General features: G+C 45.2%; 1 protein-coding gene across 1 annotated transcript; it reads right to left on the bottom strand.

Annotated features, from left to right (window-relative positions):
* Nucleotides 1-6,922: 6,922 nt before the first annotated feature.
* On the bottom strand, nucleotides 6,923-19,409 carry LOC140916222 (cytochrome P450 2J2-like). The gene is made up of 9 exons (XM_073357521.1): nucleotides 19,200-19,409; nucleotides 17,424-17,586; nucleotides 16,403-16,552; nucleotides 15,636-15,796; nucleotides 13,162-13,338; nucleotides 12,450-12,585; nucleotides 11,545-11,732; nucleotides 9,700-9,838; nucleotides 6,923-7,855 (listed from the first exon to the last, which is right to left on the bottom strand). The coding sequence occupies exons 1-9, from the start codon at nucleotides 19,407-19,409 to the stop codon at nucleotides 7,680-7,682; spliced, it is 1,500 nt and encodes a 499-aa protein (XP_073213622.1). The 3' UTR covers nucleotides 6,923-7,679.
* Between the last annotated feature and the right edge of the window lie 1,478 nt (nucleotides 19,410-20,887).

Genomic DNA, 20,887 nt, shown 5'->3' with positions numbered 1-20,887 from the left:
CCTGCCACCAGTCCTGTCTCCCGGAGGGCAGAATATGGTGGAATGGCATCTTAAAAAGGACACCCACCATTCAGGGCTCACGGCTCCGCTTCATGAAGGGGAATGTTTGGCCCCAACATACAAACATGCTTTATTTATTTAAATAGCAGAAGTAGTCTGTGTGCATGTTAACTAAAAGTTGTTGTACAGCCAAAGACAATGTTGTTTGAGAAAGCTAGGAAAGAAATGACTTGGACGGTGATATATAAATATGACGTGGGGGGAGGAGGGATTGAGAAAAGTTGAGAGGAAGTGTGCTCTCATGATTCAGCCACTGAACTGGGACTCAAGGCACATGGGTTCAATGCCCTACACTGCCAATGTCTTCCTCTGTGGCCTTCAGCAGGTCACTTAGTTGTTCTCTTTTCATCAGTTCCCCATCACTAAAATGGGGATCAGAATATTCTTCCTCACACCCCATATGCCTAGCTTGTTTATTTGAACTGTTAGTTCTCCAGAGCAGGGACTCTGGGGTGTTATAATCCCATCTGGAATTGTGGCCTCCTGTATTACAATACTCCTGTATTACAAACTATTATGAACAGTTTTTACACTGTGATTATCAAGAAAGGGAACAAAACGCCCCACAGCTGTTATTCCAGATGACCGGGAATTCTAAATGCATTCCCTAAGTCTTTGTGTGGCATTGTCATTGAACTTCCCACGAGTTACATTTTGGGCTGAGCGCCTGTCATGCATTTAGCTACTGGCAACATTAAGAAACGTGAGGAACCCGGCTAAGGACTCAAGATGCTCACACCTAAGGGTAGTTCTTCAGGGTCAGTCTGTAGGCACATCAGCTCTCCATCTGCCAGCAACTAGGCTGCCAACAGCATCAGATTGTTTGTTTGTTTTTTCCTCCTGAAGCAACCATGATTGGGACTGGGGTGACTCCGTCTGGCAGCAATCCAAACCTGCACACCTTCTGTAACGGTCTCACCACATCGCCTCCAACTGTGAGCCAAATGTAAACTGCCCAATGATGTGACTAGCTTTGTCTATGCTATGAGAGTAGTCAATAAAGAGGCACCGACTGGCATGGGCCATACAAAGCATCAAAAGCTGGGGAGGAAAGAGGATGCACTAATGGGGGGACAACAGTGAGCAGGCCAAGCAAAAGCAGAAATGGTTTGTGGCAGAGTAAGGCAGAGCTCTGTTATGGGTAAACATGGCTACCATCCTCAGTTATGCTACACATGGATAATGAAATGTTCATTTAGAATGCATGTACAACGTAAAATACAGAGACATCTTCCTAATGCAACGAGGAGTATATGTCATGTTCTTTGCTCACTAAATGAGTATATACTTACAATGTTTTAAAAACCCTCTAGGGCAGGGCTGGCCAACCTGTGGCTCCGTAGCCCCATGCGGCTCTTCAGACGTTAATATGCGGCTCCTTGTACAGACACCGACTCCGGGGCTGGAGCTACAGGAGCCAACTTTCCAATGTGCTGGGGGGAGGGGTGCTCATTGCTCAACCCCTGGCTCTGCCACAGGCCCTGCCCCCACTCCACCCCTTCCTGCCCCCTCCCCTGAGCCTGCCATGCCCTCGCTCCTCCCCCCAGAGCCTCCTGCATGACACGAAACAGCTGATCTGGAGGTGCGGGGAGGGAGGGTGAGGTGCTGATTGGTGGGGCTGCCGGTGGGTGGGAGGTGCTGGGAGCAGGGCGGGAGCTGATGGGGGGCTGCTGACCTATTACTGTGGCTCTTTGGCAATGTACATTGGTAAATTCTGGCTCCTTCTCTGGCTCAGTTTGGCCACCCCTGCGCTAGGGTTAGGGTGACCAGACAGCAAGTGTGAAAAATCAGGACAGGGGTGGGAGGTAATAGGAGCCTATATAAGACAAAGCCCCAAATATCAGAACTGTCCCTACAAAATCAGGACATCTGGTCACCCTATCTAGGGTGTCCAGCCAAGGGAGACAGATCGGGGAACACCAACTATTATGTGGTGCATAGAGAGAATTATAAGGGAGGGTTAGGACCTTAGTGCCTCAAGATGGGGAAACCAGCCCTCGAATGGAGGGGAGAGGTACTGAAATGTTCCGGTGGGCGAAGGGGCTAGGCTAGAGGTCAGAACCATAATGAACCCAAATAGCCTCATGTTTGCTAACAGCCCAGTGTGTATTGTAAGCAATGTAGAAATCAGGGCTTGGAGTGTCAGTGGTGCGAAAGGGCCCTAACGTCTTAAATGAAGACTCAATGGGGTAGATTCTATGTAAACAGTGAGGGCTTGTCTACACTGGAAATTGACATTAGTATAGCTATGTCCCTCAGGGGCATGAAACATCCACCCCCCAAGACACATAGATATACTGACCTAACCCCAGCATAGACAGTGCTAGGACAATGGAAGCGTTCATTGGTCGACCTCTCTGCTGCCTCTTGGGGAGGTGGATTAACTGCACTGCTGGGCGAACTCCTCACATTGACATAGTGAGTGTCTACACTAAAGTGCTGCACACGTGTTTGACGTGTAGACATACCCTAAGGCAATATCTGCACATCAGGCTAGAGGTGTAAATTCCACCTCATGGCGGCACAGCCATGCTAGATCTAATCAAGCGAGCACACTAAAAATAGAGGGTAGCCACAGCACGAGGGACTAGCTGCCCAACTGCGTGCCAGGTATCTGACAGGTACATTCCTGAGCAGCGAGGCCCGTCTGCTAGGAATTCCCAAAGAGATCATATTAGCCTAACTCTATCCAAAGAACCCAGGAGCACCTGAGTCAAATAGAAAGGCGGTGCTGAGCCTTATGGCATACATTTGAGAGGGGTGAGGATGTAAGTAGAGAGCATGGAGCATGTGGGAGCCACTCAGTGCAATTGAGGCCTCACTCAGTTGGCCTTGACCAGCAGGACAGAGCCCATGAGTAGAATCTTCCTTCACAATATAAAGAAGAGCGTTAATTTTCTATCTATAAATGTATTGGCTCAGATCCTGTCACTCTGGTGCCATAAAGCAACCTTAGAGCCAGCTAGCTTGTCTAGAGAGGGAGTCCTCTGCTCTTGAAGACTCCTTGGGTGCTAGAGAGCTGCTGTCACTGAAAGCAGAAGCTGGTTCTTAATTGTGAACATTCTGGTTGTAGCCAGACACTGAACTTTATTTGAAATTGTTCAGTAGATGCTTAGCCATGGCTGCAGAAAGAGTGGAAAAGCAATCTGAACTGGAGCATGTGATGCACATGAAAAATATCTGAAATGCTAAAAGAGCCGTCATAGAACAGCCTTCTGTGCAAGGCACTAACTACGGGTGTGTGGGGAGTCGAGGGGAGGAAAATGCCTTGCTAAGTAACTATCAAATGATTGCCCCCCCGCCCCCCCCCCCAGGATGTTGCCCCGGAATGGAGGGGTGTTGTCACCCCAGACTTTGATCAAGCTAATTGCAACTATATTGTGTGCATCCACCCACCATGAATTAATAAAATAGAACACCATCTAGTTGAAGGCTAATGTGAAGAAGCAGGACTTCTGGAGACAAGGTCAGATGCTAACTGCAGGCTTGCAGTTTCTGCTAATCAGAATGGGAGGTGGGGAGAAAAGAGTTAACAAATTGAGACTGAAAGAAAATAAGTGGATGGAGCCCTTGAGTTTGGGCGTGTTTGATATAGAAACTTATTATGACTAAGATTGTTAGACATGTTTTGTTGATAAGTAGTTTATTGTAGTTAGGAGAGGTGATGACTCAGTAGGGTAAGTAAGCTGTGTGTTTTGTAAACGTTAGCTATAAAAAGACTAGGTAATAGAGTGTACTTTGGAACAGTTCTCTGAAGCTATCCTGAGAGATGTTCCTGATATCATACTCCCTGGCGAAGCGACTGGCCATCATGGACCTGCTGCTAGTTTCTCAATACCAGCTCAGATTCTAGGTAATTATCCGGGATGTTCTAAACCTATTGCTTATGTGTGAGTGTGCTTGCATCTAATAAATTGGTGTTTTAGATAAGAGCACTCTTACGCATATCAATTTTGCATCAGCCGGAAGTGCTGAGCTCCCATTGATTTATTCCTGACACTGCCTGGAGTGAAACAGTTAAGTTACCACTGCTTTGGGTTCTGAAAGCCCTGGGTAACCCAGGATACATTCTTTGTGCTCAAGGTGCTATTAACCAAATGCACAGCAAAGTACATCAGCAGTAAGTGAAACAAGCAGCAGGAGAAAAAGCCTGGCGCCATAGCCAAGACTTGCAAAATAAACTGGAAGAAACCTCCAAATAGACAACCGGCGGGAGATTATTTTGCACATAGCCTAACTTCATCTCCAGTATCACTCTCCTTCTCCCCCACTGCCCCAGCAAACATTTGTAGTTGTGTGTTTGTTAATCTGTGGTGTGGCCCAACCCCCGCAGGCAAATGTAAGTTAGAGAACATGAAGGTAGGGGCAGAACTCGTGGTTCTATGACCGGCTCCAGCAGATGTGCCCCCTTTATGCTGAGGGGAGGTATAATAGATGAAGTTGCAGTGAGAGCTACCATGGTGCAGATTCACTGAACTCCAGAGACTTTCTTAGGGGGGAATGTATGCTGGGACTTGCATTTGCACCCTCAGGTGGGGCATACATGGGTAGAAATCCTTGGAAAGCCCTCCCAGCGTGGCAAAATCATTACATGGAAAAATGATGTGCATTTAATTCCTTCAGAGGAGGGGGGGGGGGTTTGCTTTGAGAAGGGACTCAGAAAAATCTTGTTTTTTCATGTAAGCAGAGTAAGTGGATCTTAACTGTAGTCCTGCCTTTGCTTTCACTGTTCCACTCTCGCCGTATGAAAGAAGCAGCAGAGGAAATGTAGTACGAGACTAACTGACAAAGCGTAAAAAGCCCATTTCCCCTCATATACACTTGGTTTCTAGACTCCAGCCTATTTTCTGCTTCACCCCCAAAGCTGGGAAGGGCTCTGCGCAATGGCTGCTTAACTGGCTGTCATCAGCGCTGGGTGTGCTTCAGCGGGGGATTGTGTGTGTAAGTACGTCTCTTTGGGATCCTTGGGGCTGAAAGGTGCTAGATCAGTGTATGATGTTGGGATTGTAGTAAACTAGCAGGAGGCTCCTCTTTAACCTACTCTTGCCCCATTAGCAGTCCTTATGAAGTTGCCAGATGAACTCAGAAATACACACCCTCTCTCTGAGTATGAGACCGAATCCTCCAATGAAAGCAAAAGTCTCTTCTTGTGTCATTAATTAGACCATCCAAATCTCCATCAGCACGACATTGCATCCATCATAATTGTATTACACTATTTTTCCTCACCAGCCTCCCATCTGGTTCAGGAGTAGGCTGATGAGGTTTTGGAGCAGAATAAATGGGAAAAGCACAATGCAACTTGGCTGGGGGAAGAAGAATGTCCTGAACTCTAATGCCATTCCACTGACTCCTTGGGTTTTTAGCAGCTGGTTGGGTGGGGGTTAGGCGCACACAACAGATAGGGAGAAAAAAGAAGGAGCCAAAGGGAAATTGCTTTTCAAATAATGGTGATTATATATACTTGAACTAAGCAATTACTATGGCAAGTGCAGGATAAATGGTCTTTTCATGTAGGCACAGTAGTGGGAGCCAGGAGATATGGAATCTACAGCTGTATACATAGATAGGAGATCTAGAGAAGTGAAAAGTGCTTTTCGTGTTCAGTGGGTATTGTGCACAGTTACTACACTGGGACTCTAGTAGGGGATTTTTCTGGATGGTAGGATTATACTCATGTTGCTGTTAGGGTAAAGCTCTCGGTGAATCGGTTATAAGGGGCTGTTAGGTATGCACTGCATTTTGTCATGGCTGCTCAGAACCTGGGCTTGGCGCTCTTTTATCTTGTTAGTACAACTCTCAGTAAACAAACTAGCTATGTAAATAACAATACAAACAAGTGCTCCTTATTAACTTAAAAATGTCAGTTATTGGAACTTTTTTTCAGAAAGTTATTTTTAAATTTGCAAAAAAATTTAATAACTTCTTTTACTCTTAGAATTTCTTGAGGAATCACTTTTCAAGGATTATAGGGCCAAAATCCAACATTGCTCAACAAATACTTTTAAATTACCCTTGAAAATACTATCCCCATTGCAAAATAAGGGATGTAACTGCTCTTTAACTACATTGATCCTCAGCCAGCCAACAAAATATCTGCCCCTCTGAAGTATTTCTAAAGCACCTAAATACCATAAAATAAACATCAAAAGTAAAATTAAGAACCATGGTAAATTTGCCTATGCAATGTCCAGCTCACCTTCGTTCAATGACATGTACACTAAACCAACCGCATCAGCAACCCCGCCGTTGCACCTGGACTAGTCCATATTTAATACTCTGTCCTAGTTCCCTTCCTGGCCCACCATCTAAAGCAGGGGTGGGCAAACTTTTTGGCTCGAGGGCCACTTCAGGGTTGTAAAATGGTATGGAGGGCCGGGTAGGGAAGGCTGTGCCTCCCCATACAGCCTGGCCCCTGCCTCCTATCTGCCCCCTCCCACTTCTCACTCCCTTCAGAACCCCTGACCCATCCAACCCCCCTGCTCCTTGTCCACTGACTGCCCCTCCCAGGACCCCCTGCCCCTAACCACCCCCCCGGGACCCCACACCCTATCCAACCCGCCCTGCTCCCTATCCCCTGACTACCCTGGGATCCCCGACCCATCCATCCCTCCCCCACTCCTTGTCCCCTGACTACCCCCTTCCAGGACCCCCATCCCTAACTGCCCCCCCAGGACCCCAACCCCTATCCAACCCCCCCTGCTCCCTGTCCCCCCTAACCTCCCACCCCCCGAACCTCCGCCCCATCCCACTGCCCCCTGTCCCCTGACTGCCCCCAGGGACCTCCTGCCCTCCCCCCATCCCCTTACCCTTACCAGGCCGCTCAGAGCGGCAGGACAGGCTTATTTGAAAGCCTGGGAGGTGGGCGGGTGCAAGCCGCACTGCCTGCGTGGTGGCGTAGCTGCAGCGGAGGGGGAGGGGCCGGGGGCGAGCCTCCCCGGCCAGGAGCTCAGGGGCCGGGCAGGATGGTCTCACAGGCTGGATGTGGCCCGTGGGCCATAGTTTGCCCTCCCCTGATCCGAAGTCCATGTGGTTTCTCCGCCACTCTCCTGGCAGCAGGGTAGAGCCCTAATACTGCTGTATAGGTTAGGAATTCAAATCCCAATGTGGGCAGGTTTTAAAAATGAATTAGTATTAACTTTTTTAAGTTCTCTCCTGGTTGTGTTTTTTTCAGTGACATTTTTAAAAAAAAAAAAATTGTTTTGAAAAAAGTTTCCATTGAAAAACTAAATACTGTATTTCATGAAAAACTGCAAATGAAACCAAATGTTCCTTTTGAAAGAATTCATGAAATATACTTACCTTTTTTCAACCAGATTGATATGGGAGTGGGAATTCTTAGGCCATCCTGAGTGTACATGCACACAGACTGGTATGGTAGGGACATAAGGAAGAGCTGCCGTCATGGTAAGATGTATCACAACAGCCAGAGCCCCTTTCCTAAATCAGGTTCCCAAATCATCCAGTTGCTGATATTGGGCCCCCGTTGGGTTATAAGAATGGAGGCAGGCAGGGAAATTTGGAGACATAGTGAACTGCAGATGCAGCCCTATATACTAGCACAGCAAACCCTAATTATTTTGAGAAATGGGGCAACGACGAAAATGTCCTGGCTTTCCCTACCGAGACAGCACACAGATCTGGTATGGCTGTGGGGAGAGAGTTAGTCCCATTCTGAACTGAAGACTTAGCTTCACGTCCTTCGGAGCTTGGAATGTGAATTTCTGGAGGAGGGTGGTGAAGAACAGGAACAGCTCTATTCTAGCCAGCTGCTCACCAAGGCAACCACGCTTTCCTGAAAAGAAGACAGTTGTGCACATCAGCCAGAGGATTCTTGTCAGAACAGTTTGGGTCTCATGACAAACGAGGCGTTAATTTCCCAAAGCAGCAATTTCGGAACAGCGAGGAAGAAGAGATGGTTTTGTCATCAGTTCCTCCCTTCTGAGTCCCTTTTTCCTGTTTTTAGGACTAAATTTTCCTTCACTTATAACTGTGGATGCTAAGGTTTACATTAATTATAACAGTACCTGTAACTCACGAAAGCTCATGCTCCAATAAATTGGTTAGTCTCTAAGGTGCCACAAGTACTCCTTTTCTTTTTGCGAATACAGACTAACACGGCTGTTACTCTGAAAACAGTACCTCCGTAATTCCTTCTATTAATAGAAAAAATCATGTCTGAGAGCTCTTGGATGATCAGCCACATCTCTGCATAGCTATCGAAGGCCTAATCTACACACATTTTTATACCAGTATAACAATGTCTTTATTCTAGTGCCTAATCTCAGTGTAGCTTATTCCCCTTCCCATAACTGCATCCACACTAGAAAGGCGGTGATGTTTTAACTTATATTGATTAAACAAAAATCACACACATAACTGACAGAAATCTAGGAGGTGTGTATACTAATAAAGTTAACACACTACAATTTCTGTGTCTAGCTGATGTCTTACTTCCCTAACACTCGCAGCTACACACAGCTGTATTATTTCTTGATTAAAAAGTTAAAATAAAATAACATAGGTGAGGTGCAATCTTTCCCTGGCCTAGCTTCTCCATGACATAACACATGGTGTGCTGAACACACGCAGGTCTCGTCAGCATTATTACTAAAGAAGAAAGCTGTGTGTCCCTGAATCTTAGTTTCTAGATAGACCGCTTAAAAAGACAAGGGTATTACATACTTTCCTTAGCCACACATAGCAAATACCAATATTGCTTGTTCTTTTCATTTGCAAGAAAGCACTGATAGACCTTTATATAAACGAGGCTTGTGCAAACCTGTGAATCCCTGGTTCACATGCATTTTTGTTTCAGGAACTTAATGCTAAAGCTCTTATTGATTTAAATTGTGTGGGATCAGCCCTTAATGAGCCCAAGTGATGGAGAATACACCACGTTCTATGGTAAAATGTTCTAAATGTTGATTGGTTTTTATGAGGGTGCTTCAGGGATCTCGCACACTTTTATCATCTTTACCACGTTTACTCCCCCTGCTGTCTCTCCCTACAACTGAAAAGAAGTGGTAAAAGGTGAGGAGGGCTATTCCTTCTGTCCTCACTCCTACATTCCCATCAAGTGAGACAGGCTACTTTCTCTTTGTGCCCATCGTAGGGTATGTCTACACTGGAGCTGGTGCACTAACACTAGAAGTGTATCCGTGGTGGCAAGAGCAGCTAGCCACCCAAGTATATTCGGAGGGTCTCGGAAGGGGGTGTACTCGGGACAGCTAGTCCATCCAGCTGCATGCACCACCACGGCTACACTTCTATTTTTAGCGCACTAGCTGACGCAGAGCAAGCATGGGTATATCACCCCCACCAAGAAAATTACACCTCCAGCTCCAGTGTACACATACCACCAAGGACAGGAGAGCTGAGGCTGCTCTTTGCCGTTGTTGTGTCGAGCCTTGTTCTAGGAGAGAGCACTTGCTAAAGAATGACAAGGCCTCTCTACCTATGAAAAAAACTGCACAAGCTGAACCCACAAACTCTGGCCATGATTTTCATTTCTGAGCTTTCTATTTTCCACTGTGCCTCTGTCACTGATAAATGTTGTGGGTTTTTTCTAAACTGAAACAGGGGAGAGGCCAAGACTTGGTGCTATAGTGCTAGTCGACAGAGTCAGACACATCTCACCTGCAGAGAATGGCAGGAAAGTTTCTCTTTTCTTGAACTGACCATCCTCCAGAAAATGCTTAGGATTAAAAGTCTGAGGGGTTTCCCACTCATTCTTGTCAAACAGCACAGATGTCAAATTGGGAATCAAAATGGTGCCCTAAAGAAAGAGAAAGAAAGGAATTTAAACCTTTCCTGATTCCATTTTTAATTGTGACCCGCAAAGAGGCAAAAAAGAAGGGGTCATGCCTTTCATTTTAATCTTTTATGATGTACAAAGAAGGCACAAAAGGATGTGTTTTTTTTAAACAGGATAATTTTCCAGCCACTTTTTTACACTAAATTTATCTAGAATTTCAAATCTGGCTTTCCCTGGTCTGACTAAAAATCACTTCCCATCTCAACTAAACAGATTCATTTCCTTCACAGGTGTGATGTTATAGACCTACTAGTTTTCCCGCATCTCCTAGGAAGAACAGCGTAGGCAAGGTTGAATTTCTAATAGAAAAAACAGGCAGAAAATATATAAACTCTCAGGTGTTCTCTATACAGCATAATACATCAAAAAGGAGCACAACCCATCCACCCACCTTTCTTTTTTAAGGGCCAAATTTTCAGGGATGTGGTGGTTGTTGGCCTTGAGTGATGTATATGTCTACAGTATATACCTATAGGCAAATCCAGCAAGTGCTCCTGCAAACTAACACTCATGTGTGCTAAAATTCTTTTTTGCACTCCTAATTGAAGATATAATGCACTCTCATAGAATATCAGGGTTGGAAGGGACCTCAGGGGGTCATCTAGTCCAACCCCCTGCTCAAAGCAGCACCAATCCCCAACTCTCCAGAACCCAGATGACCCCCTCAAGGATTGAGCTTACAACCCTGGGTTTAGCAGGCCAATGCTCAAACCACTGAGCTATCCCTCCCCCCACTCACCTCCTGCTACTGTGTGAAAATATTTCCCAAAAGTTATATTAATGAAGGGTTATTGTCAGCAGAATGGAAGGTTGACACAGGCAATGGTCTCCTGTGCACACTTGCTGGTAGAATGGTCTTCTACCTGGCTGACCTCCAGAATGAGCTCACTGCCCTTGAGCATGGATTTGTCCCCATTTCACTGAGGATCAGTCCACAAGCCGGAGAGGAAGAATGCACCCAGGTGTTAGGACCTGAGGAGAGCTTCTGCTGGACATACTCAGGGAACGTGGGGTAGGAATTCCAGCCTGCTCCCTTACATGGGGAGAAAGTGTGGCTCAGCAGCATGGCAAGGTGGAGTCAGAAAAGCAGCAGCTTGAGAAGAAAGCAGTTTAGAATTCTGGAGCTGCTGGAGACGAGATACGCCCCACCTGTAAAAAGCAGCAGCCACTCCCATCTGCAGACACCAAAACCCAGACCCTCATTTAGGCACATAACTGCCACTGATTTCCAAAAGAGTTAGGTGCCTAGATACCTTTAAATCTTTGCGTCCAAGAGCCTGGCTGACCTTTCATGAGTCAATAGGCACAGTGGAGAACTTGTGCTGGACCTAATTCTTAGTCCTTTTACGATGGTTTCACGCAATTAAAAATAAACAACTTACATCATGTTTTATGAAGACAGACTGCAAAAGTCTGCTCTAGATTCCAACTTCCTCAAAGCTTGAGAATGTGAGCATCCAAGGTTTTGGTTAAGGAATTTTAGCCCAATATAGAAATAGTTGTAAAATGCAGCTCTGGATCTGAGTTGATTCCCAAAATGGGTTCAGATTCAGAACGGGGTCCTCCTGGGTGCGAAGGTGTTTCTATCGGGGACTTTGGTTTGGGCTCATCTCCACTAATTTCTTAAACCAAGATAAGAAAGAAAATCATATTTCCTTCCAGCTTACTTTCGGCACATAGAATCCGGCCAGTGTAGTGTCACTAGTTGCCATTCTGGGCACATTTAAAGGCACGATGTTGCTTATCCTTTGCACTTCATGAATAACTGCATTGGTGTATGGCATGTTGTCCCTGTCACCCATGGCTGGCTGGCGAGACTGGCCAATCACTGCGTCAATCTCCACTTGCACTCTCTCTACGAAAAGAGCAGAGTTCACCACTGGTATGAGAATAAACAATATGTTCTTGAAACAACGGGCTTAAGTTGTGCAGGGTTCAGAGTTCATTGATTTTAAGGCTATACCTAATAAAGCTTAAGTCAAGCACTGGAAACAGCATCAATCTCAACGTAGAGATCTGAACATACAAATACATAAGAAAACTACAGCTGGTTAGCCACAGACAAATATAGTGGTAAGGAGGTGAGAGGAATTTTAAAATGTAATTCAGGCATAATAGGAAGACCTCCTTTTATACCTATATGGAAGTCAAGGGGCATTTACTCCACTTCTCAAAATCAAATGTAAAGGCATTATCAATACCTGTTTTGTCCCTGTTCAAAATAGCAAAGTCAATTACTGGCTGACCCAAGAGATATCTGAGCATGAAAATATTTATCTGCTGGTTTTCTCTGTCAGGCAAGACTCTCAAATTTTGTGGGCACAGGGTTATTCCAGCAGCTTTCCAAGAGTCCAAGGACTGCACCTATTTTGCATTAAATGAAGCAGATTATATCTGCCATTATTTTCAACACAGGTCCCCCTTGTAGCCTGCATGGGTCACATCTCAAGGCTGAAGAGGATTTAATAAATCAACATTCTGAGTTCTGTGAAAAGACCCCGCTGTGGCAAGGGTTAAGGGTAGAAATTCAAGAGCTATTAAGAAGTGAGAAATATAAATCATTACCATCTACCTTGAATGTCTGGATATATGGCCATGTACAGCAGAGCCCAGCGGAGGGTTGTAGATGTTGTCTCAGTTCCAGCAAAAAAAAGATCCAGTGTGGAAAATAAGAGATTTTCTTCATGGAAACTGGGGTCGGCGTCAGCCTTAGAATAAAGATATACGTGGGTGGGACTACTTTGGTGTATTAGTATTATACAAAACATCATTCCAGGCTCAATTTTGCAACGTGCTGGGTGCCCTGAATTTCCATTGCCTTCAGTGAGAGTTGAGAGCACCAGCACCTCACAGGACAGTACCATTAGATAGAAAGACTGTGCTTTTAGCACCATTCTTGAGAATGAAAAGTTTAAGCTGATACTAGGTGTGAGCAGAGGGCCTGCTGAAGTCAATGAAAGACTCCCAGGCACTTCAACCAGCTTTGGGTCTGGCCCCTAAAGCACAAGGTAACCTTACATTTTTAGGCCCCAATTCAGCAAAGCACTCAAGCATCCGAGTCGTCCCTCTGACTTCAGTGAGCCTGCTCTCCCCTGCTTAAAGGAAAACGTGCTTAAAGGCTTTGCTGAATCAGTTCCATCCTACCTGGGGTTTCTAACTGTAAATTAATGGCGGGTCAGATGCTCAGACAACTCAACTGGTGAGCCCTGTTACTGTCATTCTACTTCCAATTTTTAAAACAAAAAGTGCTTTGTTCCTGTTCACTTTGTTCTTTGCACTCTTACCTTTGCAATTTCCGTCAGATAACAGTCAATGAAGTCTCTGGGTTCAGATGGATTCCAGTCCTCTTTATGCTTTGCAATCATTTCCCTCACAAAACACTTCAGTTTTTCCCAGTTTTTAAAAATGGTGTGATGGGGTCCAGGTATCCACTTCATTATGGTGGGGAAGGAGTTATACAGCTTTTGACATACAAACAGCACACAATACGTTTTAGCCTCGTTTTAGAAAAGTGCTGATTAATACACTCACATGCATTTTGCTGAAGACACCGTGTTTATTAAACCACATTAATACATAATAGTATTATGGACGTGCTCAGAGCCCTCAGGACCCCAGTGTGGTAGGCAGTTCATATATACATAACAGTCAGCCCTGACTTGAGGCCCCGAGAATTCAAAGAGACAGAACAGACAAAGGGTGAGATAAAGGAAATATTATCACCATTTTAGAGAGTGAGCATTGAGGCAGAGAAAGATTAAGTGACTTGGCCAAGACCGCACAGGCATCTGTTACAGAGCCAGAAAGTGAAGCTGGGTGTCCTGAGTCCCAGTGCAGAGTTTTAACCACAAGCCCATTCTTTCTCGTTAAGATATGCACTGTGTTCTCTCCGCCCACTGCTGGGCTCGTCACCGGCTACTGCTCCTATTGCTTTGGCGCCCCCTACAGGAAAATGCACTGTATTACCTGAGGCTGTGTGTTAGCAGCCACTTCAGATGGCTGAATGGCCACCCTGGTAATGATTCGTTGATTTACTAGGGAGGAAGGATATAAAGGTCACCAGGCAGGCACTGTGCTTTGCCTCTCAACATGACCGCTGGTGCAGTGGCAGGATTATGTCTCATCTCAGCCACTATGCTGTGCTGAACTGGGAGGCAACAAGAGGAGAAAGGTCCAACAGGGGCTCGGTAACAATGTGTCCCTGGAAACCATGATCGTCCCTGATTTCAGGGCCTATGTCAGAGAGCCAGTACCATTATGAAACACAGTGCTTTGTCCCTGCAAATGGGGCCACCAGAAGAAGCTGCCAGCTGGACGAGACCTTGACCTTGAGAGTAGGTTGGCTTTGCCTCTGGGGGTCACCTCCCACTAGGCCTGTTGCGTAATAACACCTTGCCATCTTCACTGCCACAAGAGTATCCAGCGAATCTACCCCCCGCCACACAGGTCCTTTAGCCAACCCTGCCCTGAGCACAGAGTCCAATGCACAGTGTGACAGCAAGAAATGGAGTTGCTTGGGAGTAGCGAGGATTTGGCACTTTTTCTTCTTCCTCTCACCTACTCACACCTCCCTGATGCCCACTGAAACATCCCACTGGGTCGTCAGCCCCATTAGAGATCACACTAAGTGCCTGTGGGTTGGTGGCACTGGCATAGAGAAGTCAGACTGAGGATCTGCCAGGATAGCTTCATGCAGGCCAGGTGAAAGAGATTGGTTTCAGAGTAGCAGCCGTGTTAGTCTGTATCCGCAAAAAGAAAAGGAGTACTTGTGGCATCTTAGAGACTAACCAATTTATTTGAGCATAAGCTTTCATGAGCTATAGCTCACTTCATCGGATGCATGCAGTGGAAAATACAGTGGGGAGATTTTATATACACAGAGAACATGAAACAATGGGTGTTACCATACACACTGTAAGGAGAGTGATCAGGTAAGGTGAGCTATTACCAGCAGGAGAGAAAAAAACCTTTTGTAGTGATAATCAGGACGGGCCATTTCCAGCAGTTGACAGGAACGTGTGAGGAACAGTGGGGGAAGGGGGGAATAAACATGGAAAAATAGTTTTACTTTGTGTGATGACTCATCCACTCCCAGTCTTTATTCAAGCCTAATGTAATGGTGTCCAATTTGCAAATTAATTCCAATTCAGCAGTCTCTCACTGGAGTCTGTTTTTGAAGTTTTTTGTTGAAGAATTGCCACTTTTAGGTCTGTAGTCGAGTGACCAGAGAGATTGAAGTGTTCTCTGACTGGTTTTTGAATGTTATAATTCCTGACGTCTGATTTGTGTCCATTTATTCTTTTATGTAGAGACTGTGCAGTTTGACCAATGTACATGGCAGAGGGGCTTGCTGGCACATTCATGTTCTCTCTGTATATAAAATCTCCCCACTGTATTTTCCATTGCATGCATCCGATGAAGTGAGCTGTAGCTCACGAAAGCTTATGCTCAAATAAATTTGTTAGTCTCTAAAGTGCCACAAGTCCTCCTTTTCTTTTTTTTTAGGTGAAAGAGACTAACCAGAGGGGGTACTGAGGTGGAGAGAGATTTGTTGGGGAAATGAGAGCCTGGTTACCCCAGTCAGGCTATGGTAGAAGTGAATCTGGGACGACATTGTCACGCTCAGTCCTGCTTCCACTGAAACTGCTTATGCTCAAATAAATTGGTTAGTCTCTAAGTGCCACATGTACTCCTTTTCTTTTTGCTTGGGATTTTGCCATTGATTTCATGTTTACAGTCAAAATCAAACAAGTGCTACCTGGTTCCAAATAGTTCCCTGAAGGTACAAAGTCTCATCGATCAACTGCAGTAACTTCTGGAAGTGACTATCCTGATAGTCAAACCTGTCCCCAAAAGTGATGGAACAGATAACGTTGGAAACAGCATTGTTAATTTTAAAGTGAGGGTCAAAAGGTTCCTCTGGAAGAGAAAAGGAGAGAAATCGATGTTCTTGTTTCTTACAAAAGGGGAAGAAAGTTGCTGACAGACATAAACTATTTGATGTGTATGAAATCCATTAATAAAACCTGAAAATATGCATTTTTCACACACACCCACACACGCATACATATCCCTTGAGCAACGTTTGCTGCATTTCACACAGGTCTCTGGCTTTGTTATAGTACAAGGAGGTTTTACATACATGTGATTATGAACCAGTTTCTCTCCATGGTCATTAATCTTGGCAATGAACACTTCTGTGGGACTGTTTTGTAAATTTGTGTGGGTACGTAGAGTCTGAAGGCAAGCTGACGACTCAGCATTTCATGCCATTACTGACCAATATAAAAACATGAATCCCAAACACCACCAAACTTTTGGATCCGTATCCAGATCTGGACCGTGGCACCAAGGTGTATATATGTCTAATGGGCTAAGCCAATCCCTCATCTGAACTGAGGGTTAGGAAAGTTCTGGATTCAAACATCACATTTCAGGCACATCTCTGTTGTTTCACGTTCATTGACAAAGAAGAGCCACAATTTTTGATAGAACAATTAAAGTGTCATTCTCTCTAGTTCTCACCTTTTTCTTCTTCAATTGCATCTGTGAGGTATCTGCTCTCCTCCTGTATTCGTTCTTCCAAGCTCCTCTTCCCCAGGCCAAAGTTTCTTAGAGTTGATAAAGCAAATCTTCTTTGTTGTTTCCAGCCATGTCCATTAGAGTTGACTAATCCTGGGGTGAAAAATGACACCTGGTGTATTCAGAGTAACAGCCGTGTTAGTCTGTATTCGCAAAAAGAAAAGGAGGACTTGTGGCACCTTAGAGACTAACCAATTTATTTGAGCATAAGCTTTCATGAGCGACAGCTACAGCTCACTTCATCGGATGCATGGTGTATTGTAATGGTCATCAGAAGATTAGAAAACTTTAACACTCCTTTCCTTTTTCAAGTTTAAGTGAGGCCTGGCTATCTTTCCACAGGATATTTTCTTCTGTTCTGTTTGCCATGCTCATCGCTATTATAACTATTATATCAGAGTGCCTGGGCTCTAGCAATGGTGGGGTCATGTCCAACATGCAGAAGGTACACTTTTACAGAATGTACATAGAGCTGAGGTTGACAGAAGTAGGTCTCAATGCCGATCATGAATGAGGTTGGAAGATGCAATTTTGAGGGATTTCAGAAGTCTAAATCCTCCCACACTGACTCTTGCTGAAGGAAAACTTGCAAGGGACCATCCAGGAGGGAAGTCCATTCTACTTGCCATCACAGCTCCGTGGTAGCCATGTGACTCTCTGCTGCTGCCACCAGGGATGTAAACATGAGAAGTCAATGAGACATGAGCACATGTGTAAGTATTTGCAGAATTGAGGAAATTACTAAGGCCCAGATCCTCAAAGGTATTTAGGTGCCTAACTCCCATTGATTTTACTAGAAGTTAAACACCTTTGGACCTAAGTTACTACCCCAAAGCAGACTTCAATGAGACTGTTCACGTGCATAAAGTGAAGCCCATTTGTAAGTGTATGCAGGATCGGTGCCTTGATTATTAAAAATGTTACACCTGAAATACTTGAAGAAAAAGATAAAAAAGAAACTTACCAAACGTACCGAAGATTTCGTAGATAAGAGGCATTTGTGGGCGATCAAGAAAGTATTCACCCTGATGGACAAGCACATCCTTCACCAGCTGGAATCCATTTACAATCACAAATGTCAGGTTACCAGACTGCATGCTGAAAATGTTGCCATATTTTCCAGCAAGCTGGGGGGAAGAAAAGAGCATGTGGCTTAGTTCATATTTAATTTGTTTGATAATGAGAGCTAGAGCCCATGTGATGACTTCTTACTTTTTTTACAATTATTATTATTTATTATTTGTATTACAATAGCACTTAAGGTCCCAGCAGTTCAAGCACTGATTAAAAAGACAGACCCTTTTCCAAAAGAGATCACAACTGGATATAACAGGTGGATGAAGCATATAAATGGGGAGGAAAATGAGGTAACGGTAAAACAAGCATATCTAAGGACAGTGAATGCCCTGTGCCTTTTCCTAAGGGATGTCAAAATAAAACAGACCTTCTGGTAAATAATAATTATTGACAATCAGCCCACTCTAAGCTGAGAGGAGCAGACACCTTCCTGGCTGGTAGCAATACTGACTGTAGATAAGTTGCCCTTCAATGATCATTCCTATAGTGAAGAAATCAACACTCTGGTTTAAACAAAACACACTCTAGTTCTGTCAGAAGCACCCCTTCCTTCTGGCCTACACCCACCTCACAATATACTACGTAGCCCCCTGGGACACTTGGGGTGTGACTGAAAGCTGCGGAGAACAAATTACTGTCTTCCATGGAGGCCTGTGTGAAAGGAACCCATTCTAGCCCTTGCAAGGGGACGGCCCTCACAAATAACCTTCTAAATTCCCTTGGGCTTCATAAGTCACTTTCTAACCCCTTATGAGCTCCCAGTTAATCACATCCTCCCTCGTAGGGCAGGGTGCTTCCAACCCTTGCCCAACTCCCCGTACTCCTTACAAGTTTTTACCAAGCCTGCATTCTTCGCAAACCTGTTAAAACCCTGTAATTAAATTCCCTCAAGCCCTTTTGAAACGTCACTGAAAGTTCCCACACAACCTAGTTCCTTGTGAACTCTTTCCAACCCCGATGAGCACCAACCTCAAACCCTACACAGTCTCTTCCAAGTCTCAGTCCTTCGATACTTGGTAACTTTTTATGAGCCACTTCTTACCTGGTAAGTCCTTGTGGGCCTGCTCCTGCATTGCCCAACCCCCTGCACACATTGCAAGCCCCCTGTCACACTCACAACTCCCCACTAGCTACCTTCAAGCCAGGGTACATTGTGCACTGCATCAGACACTGCCATCCACATGTAATCAGGCCTCAATTCGCTGATACATCAAATCTAATTTAAACTGTACCCCAGCACAAAGCAGACATAAACCTGGAGGATCCTACCTCCTGAGGATTTCCAGGTGGAAAGGAGTCCACAGATGGGACCCCCCACATCCTGGACATTGGCTGAGGGAAAAGGGGTATGACCAGAGGTTTCCCTGTGCTCTGGTAATCCCAGGCAGCAGGCTTCCGGAATGGCCCACTGGGCCAGCTACTGTTAGTAGCTGGTACAACACAGATCAGTCTAGAGATGGCCCTAATTTATGCCAGGGGCCAGAACAGCACCAGAACAACCCCAAGGTCATGGCAGTGGAGAGGTTGTGCCATCATGAGTTGTGCCATACATCTTCAGGCGCAGCTGAGGGTCTGACCCAGGGCCTCTCTCACCCACCATTCCCTGGTTAAAAAAAACCTCTTGCAAACGGAACTCCTATCCTTGCTCCCCTTCCCCACTTACCTTCTCTATGGAGCTATGGGGCTGTTTGAAATCCAGATGGAGCATGTGGCCCAGGAAGGGCAGGGGCAAAGGTCCTGGAGGGAAATTCTTCGGCCGTCTCCTTTTCATGCAGTCAGCAATCAGCAGGAACAGGCCTAAGAACACGACCAGTGTCTGAAAGGGCATGCTCTGCCAGAGCCACATTAACCCAGGGACAGCCTGCAGCAGCATCTTCCCCGGCCAGGTGCACACCTGCAGCTGTATGAGGGACCAGTGACTGGGGTAGAGGGAAACCTGAGAGCAGCAGGCACAGCCCTGACCATCCACTTGCTGCTGACACTGGTGGAGGACAAAGTTTATAAGCAAAATCAACACGCCCTCAAACAGCTACACAACAGCTTTTGATGCCAGAGTCCTAACCCGGAAACCCTGCTAGAGCCCCCTCTCCTGGTTCCTTCAACTCACTGGGAAAGATTTGTCAGATTTTTCCTCCTTAGTTATAATTTCTCATTTTCTCCTGGTTCTTTTAAAAATTCAATTACAGATTCTCTCCTCCCACATCCTCTGTCATGAAAACTATCCAGTAAAACCAGATTTTCTACAAATCTGGTAGTCAGGAATGCAAAAGAACTTTTTACAGTAGGTGATAAATGTTTTGAAAGCATCATTTTTATTGCAATTCTTGTTTTGATGGCTTATGTTCGAGCCTGATGCCGCATTCTCTGAGCAATCAACTCCCATTGTCCTCCATAACAAGGTTTTTTTTTCTTTTTTGGCTCCCCTCACCAAGGTATTGGGCCACTTTACAATTATACATTTACTGGCCATTTCATTTAAGAATTTAGGCCCCAGGCCTGCAACGAGATCGAAGAGGGGGCCACAGTGATTAGGTTACATTATTAGAATTGAACATACCAATTGCAGTAGTTCCAAGAGGCCAGTCAGATGGGGACCCGTTGCACTAGGTGCTCTACAAACATACCATAAACGACAGTCTCTGCCCCAAAAAGCTTGCAGTAAAAGGCAGCAGTTCAGGAAACGAGCCCGATTCAGAAATGGTGCTTAAGCACATGCTTAACTTTAAGCACAGGCTTAAGTCTCACTGAAATCAATTAAGTATGTACTTGAAACTAAACAAGTGTGTAACTCCTTTCCTAAAGCAGGGTCTAGGAGCCCAACCAGCTGTTGAGCTTCAGTGATTTACTTTCCAGAAACGCTGTCATGGTGCTGTTGGTAATGTTCCCCCTATATTGTTGTGCGTCCATATTCTCCCATATGTGTACTACTCTACCCTTTGGCATACACAGCAATTTGCTATATTTAAACACACACACACACAGAGGCACACAGAATCTAAGTTTTAAATGGTTTCATAAGAATATTTATATTTTTAAAAAGTGGACACGGGGCCAGGTGTGCAAAGCGAACACAAGCTGGCTTCCATTTGAGTGCAATGCTACATTGCACATTCACTTTTGGGAAACTAGTACCTGTGTGTGCAATACAGAGCCTTTACACACACAGGCTGGACAATTGTTTGGGTATGTGTCAATTGCACCACTTCTGGCCACGCAGCTGTTTCTGTGCATGCATATACCATCTTTGGGGAAATTTGGCACATGGTGGGAGCCACCATTAATTCAGAGCCAAACACAGCAGAGTGGACCCATTGATTTCAAAGGGATTACTCACGTGACTAACTATTCAAC

The sequence above is a fragment of the Lepidochelys kempii genome, chromosome 8 (assembly GCF_965140265.1).
Source record: "Lepidochelys kempii isolate rLepKem1 chromosome 8, rLepKem1.hap2, whole genome shotgun sequence".
NCBI classification, from domain to species: Eukaryota; Metazoa; Chordata; order Testudines; family Cheloniidae; genus Lepidochelys; species Lepidochelys kempii.
Note: the sequence above shows the minus strand (reverse complement) of the source record. Positions and strands in the feature narration are given on the sequence as shown.